This window comes from Echinops telfairi, unplaced genomic scaffold (genome assembly GCF_000313985.2).
Source record: "Echinops telfairi isolate 266 unplaced genomic scaffold, ASM31398v2 ScPeMD7_25;HRSCAF=90, whole genome shotgun sequence".
Taxonomy (NCBI): Eukaryota; Metazoa; Chordata; class Mammalia; order Afrosoricida; family Tenrecidae; genus Echinops; species Echinops telfairi.
The window spans coordinates 1,122,039-1,126,824 of record NW_022103922.1 but is presented as its reverse complement, the minus strand read 5'-3'; the positions used below and the strand labels follow the sequence as shown (position 1 = coordinate 1,126,824).

The window sequence follows — 4,786 nt, the reverse complement described above, 5'->3', positions numbered from 1 at the left end:
AGAGAGAGATAATTGATAGAAAACAGATAACATACATACCAGGGTAACATACAGTGTAGGTACTAAGGTGTGTGTGTGTGTGTGTGTGTGTGTGTATGTGTGTGTGTGTGTGTGTCAGGGGAGGTACGGGAGACTCTGGGGTGGGTTATCATAGTGGTTACTGTAGAGCACTAGCACACACACTCGTGTGTGTGCGTGTGCATGTGTGGTATTGTGGAGCACCAGCACACGTGTGTGATTGTGCATGTGCATGTGTGGTATTGTAGAGCTACACATGTGTGTGATTGTGCGTGTGGCATCATAGAGTAGCAGCACGTGTGTGTGTGTGTGTGTGCGTGCCTGCGTGTGGGTGCGGGTGTACCATAGAGCACAGGTGCACAGTGCTGCACAGGTGGAAGGTGACATAGAACACATGCACGTGGGTGCGTGCGCACACGCGTGCATGTGCGTGCATGTGCGTGTACCGCAGAGCACAGCATGCTCGCCTTGATGCTGCAGGTGGAAGGTGACATAGGCCAGGTGCACGTGTGTGTGCGTGTGCGTGCATGTGCGTGCCCGCGCGTGTACCGCAGAGCACCAGCATGCTCGCCTTGATGCTGCAGGTGGAAGGTGACATAGGCCAGGTGCACGTGTGTGTGCGCGTGTGCGTGCGTGTGCGTGCCCGCGCATGTACCTCAGAGCGCCAGCATGCTCGTCTTGACGCCGCCCTTGATGTTGCTCAGGTGGAAGGTGGAGTAGTAGCGGTAGTCCGTCTCCAGGATGAAGACCTTGCTCTCCCCCTCATCTGGGAGGACACCGCTCGGAGCCGCTGCCGCTGCCCCTCCCTCCCTCCGCCCCACCGCTGCCCTTCCTCCTGGGTCTGGTGGCCAGGGTCCCCATGCCGGGCTGCGAGGCAGTGGGCGGGCGGGAGAAGGTGTGCCCACTCACAGTCAACGGTGAACACGCCGTCGTGGTCTGTTCTCTGCAGCAGCATCGTTATCCGTTCGCATACCCCCAGCAACCTGTGGGGAGGCTCGGTGGGCCCCCCGCCCCCTGCAACCACCCCAGAGACCCTCGCCTCTGCTTCTCCCATGGCCCTGGGTCTGTCTCTGTTTTACTGGGGTCGCTGCTGCCCGGAGCTGCCTCCGGGTCACCTGACCCATGCCCAGGCTACGCACCAAGCTGCTGGCATTCCCCTGCACACGCAGCCTACCCCGTGCTCCAGGTGGCCAGGCCAGCTTACCTGAAGTGGACATTTAACTGCAGGCTTCCGTTTTGCAAGCTCTCCAGACTCTGCACGCAGAACCGTGAGTCCCCATTTGGCTGGATGCGACTCAGGGTATTGGAGGCCATGGAGATGGAGTTCCAGTACCCCTCAAGCTGGGGACAAGGGTACACCAGTGGCCCAGGCCGGCTCCAGCCCAGCCCCTTGGCCCCTTGGCCCCTCTGACCCCTGGGTGTAAGTCCACCGGTGCAGACTCACCTTTGACAAGCTGTAATTTCTGTACACGACCTCATGAGGGTCGAAGTCTTGAAGGGCAGGAGCCGGATGCAGCGCCAGGCTCAGCAGGACGGGCAGCAGGACCATCCTGGGCGGGCGGTGCCTGGCCCTCAGCCCTCATCTTTATCCCCTTCCTGCTGCCCCCCCTCTCCAGGAGCCCAGTCAAGATCGCTGGCTGCCACGGTTGGCCTTGGGGTCCAGCTGCACTGCAGAGGTGTCCACTGCAGGTGAGCAGGTGGGCAGCCAGGTCCAGAGATCCCACAGGGCACTGGGCACTGCGTGGTCTGGCTCCATGAGAGGACACCCCCTTGCATCCACCTCAGCATTGCCCTGGCTGGAGCTGGGGGACCCCTGTAAGAGCTGCTGGTGTGTGGGGTGGTGGTGAGGGGGCCTCAGGAGGAGCAGGAAGGAAGAGGAGGGCAGTGGGAGGGCCCTGGCTGTGAGCCCGGCAGAGGGGCGGACACGGAGACCTGGGTGCAGGCCGTCTGTGATGCCAAGGTGGGCAATTGGGTCAGGCAGCTTCCTCTAGGTGGGGGTGGGGAGACAGAGTGGGCTGGGGCAGGAAGGCACTGGGGGCGGGTGCACCGCTGGTATCTGAGCATCCTGTCCCCCTGTCCTTGACCCACCCTTCCCAGCCCCTCAGTCACCCTCCTCCTCGACCTGCCTGGGAGTCACAGGGGGAGTAGTGATTCCAGAAGTGTAGGGGGAAGACGGGGAGAGAAAGGGAGAAAGGGGGAACGGATTGCAATGGTCCACACATAACCACACACCCCTCTACAGGGGGAGGAACAACAGAAAACATGGGGGAAGGGAGACAGCGGTTGGAGACGAAATAGTAACAATGTACAATCTATCCTGGGTGGGTGGGTGTTATGAGGGTGGGGGTGGGGAAGAGCTGATACCAAGGGCTCAATTGAAAGTAACTGTCTAGAAAAGAATGAGGGCAACAGGTGTACAAACATGCCAGATTCAATCGATGTATGGATTGTGATAAGAGTTGTACGAGTCCCCAATAAAATGATTAAAACAAAACAAAACAAAAAGCCCACACCTTGTGGAAGGCGTGGTGTGGGCCTCCACTGACCAGCAGGTGGCAGAGCGGGAGCAGTTTGGCTGCAGATAGTCCGGTCCGCACCCCCAGCCCTCCACCCCGCACCTGGGCTGCAGGCATGGGACCGGGCACCCACAGGATGCCCTGGGCCTGCTCGCTCACCTGACCTCCCCAGAGGAGATCAGACCATGCCCACTCCCAGGGGCTGCAGGACTTTAATTTGTGAAACGTGGCATAGTGGGCGGAGACCCTTCTCTGAGCTGCAGAGGGGGCAGGGCTCATGGGGGAGTGCTGGCTCTCCCCAGAGGTCTGGCCTGGATGGAGTGGAGGAGGGGTGCACAGGGCTTATGGTGGGCAGGGGCTGGCTCTGCCCAGGGGGCGGGGGCTCTCAGCAAGTGGCTTGGGCATTTCTGGGCCCTGTGCCAGTCACGTGTCTACCCACAATGCAGCCTCAGCCCTGGCAGAGACAGGTAGGTCCTGGTGGACCATGGCATGCAAGGGAAAGCGGGGGACAGACAACCCAACCAGCACAGGACAGAGGACCCCAGGGACTCCAGGCCGCCCCTCGTCCCAGGCCAGGGCACCTCTGGGTTTGGGTTAGGCGTTTAAGGGTCTACAAATGAGAGCTTCTTGCTGTAGAAAGGGCAGGGCTTCTGGAGGCCTGGGGGGTGGGGGTGGGGGTGGCTTGGTCAGCAGACTGGCAGGGTCTCCCAGGGCAGGTCCTGGCTACTGTCCCTACTCTGGCAGCACCACGAAGCCCTTTCTTTTCTTGCTGGGGGGGCTGTCTCTCCCAGACAGACAGATCCCTGCCGGGTCCCCTGCCCTCCCCGCGCCCTGAATGTGAGAGGCTCTGAGACCGTGACCTGGATCCTGTGTGGAGCTAGCCATGCTGTGGGACCTGCTGTCCATCGTACGGATGTCTCAGGGACATTGGATGACATGGAATCACGCTGGACCCTGGAGTGGGCCTGGGGGACGCTGGGTGGTCACTGGGGTGACCTTGGGTACTGTCTGAGTATGGCGGCCAGCCTCGGTGTCATGTGCTTTCCAGAGAGATTGTATCTAACTGCTCAGTCCAGCTCCCCCTGTCCAGGGCTGCGACTGGCCCTGTCCAGGCAAGCAGCGCCACACGCGCAGGGGTGTTGGCCTGAGATGCTGCTGCTCCCACGCATCTTCTCTTGTCACCCAGCCCCTCTGTCTCTGGGCCCCACGTGGGGGCCCTGGCGGGTGGAGAGCAGAGGAGGGGCGGTTGTCGGGTGGTGCCCACCGACCCACAGTGTCACCGTCTTAGTCTCTGTGATGTCCCAGGACACCCCTGCCCAGGGACTGCACCTCAGTCCTGTGCTCCTGTTGACGTGCTGCTCCTGCTGACAGCAGCCAGACACACACGCACAGGCACACGCACACCCATGCAACACACACATCCATGCACACTCACACACATGCATCACGTGCTCACACGCCTGCAGCATCCACAGCCACACTCACACACACACTCCTGCTTTTCTTCACAGTCGACCCCTCCAGTCCGAGAGCCCCAAGTGCCTGTGGGAAGGGTCTGAGGGCAGGCAGGGCGGCAGGCAATATGCCGCGTGGACTCCGAGATCAGGCGGCGCCGAGGGACAGAGGCACCCGGTTCTCCTCCCCCAGAATCTCTTCAAGCACGTCCGACACAAACACTGGCCCTGGGAACACACGTGGGCACGCACCCCTGGTGGGCACACACATGGGGGCCGTGTGGAGCCCTGGGGCCGGGCCCAGCTCAGCCGGATGGAAGCCCGAGTCCCTGAGGCTGACGAGGCCACCGGGCCTCAGAGGGTTTGCTGGGAGGGCTTTCTGTGTTTGGACAGGAGGCTCCGGAACGTTCCCGGGGCCTGTCTGTTCCCAGACCCGTCCTGCTGGTGCTCTGGGGACCATGTCTGAGTTTAGGCTTCACAACTGAACCCGATCCCTGGAGAAGCTAAGCCTTGGGGTGGGGGGACCCCAGGAATATCCTGGCTGAACAAATGTCCCCACACACTCTGTCGTAGTCCCCATTTCTACTCAGAGTCATCCCGGGGATGCAGACTGCGCACCCCACGCTGTGAGGGGGTCAGTGCAGTGAGTGTCTCTCAGGAAGAGAGGCCAGGCCGACTCTGGGTTTTACTGCCACAGTTCACATACCCTCGCACTTCAGGGCCTTAAATTTATTAAACACAGGTGCACTACTCCCACCACAATACTTTTCAGGTAGTGTCTTGTGATGCGCGCCCCCC

The 4,786-nt window shown here is 61.0% G+C and overlaps 1 protein-coding gene across 1 annotated transcript in view; it reads right to left on the bottom strand.

Annotated features, from left to right (window-relative positions):
- LCN9 (lipocalin 9) overlaps positions 1–1,764 on the bottom strand; it is a 16,543-nt gene extending 14,779 nt beyond the window's left edge. The window contains exons 1-3 of the mRNA XM_045289348.1: positions 1,463–1,764; positions 1,223–1,359; positions 928–1,001 (exon numbers count right to left, since the gene is read on the bottom strand). Coding sequence (XP_045145283.1) covers positions 928–1,001; positions 1,223–1,359; positions 1,463–1,567 — 316 coding nt within the window. The 5' untranslated portion in view covers positions 1,568–1,764. The remainder of the gene's footprint in view (positions 1–927; positions 1,002–1,222; positions 1,360–1,462) is intronic.
- Between the last annotated feature and the right edge of the window lie 3,022 nt (positions 1,765–4,786).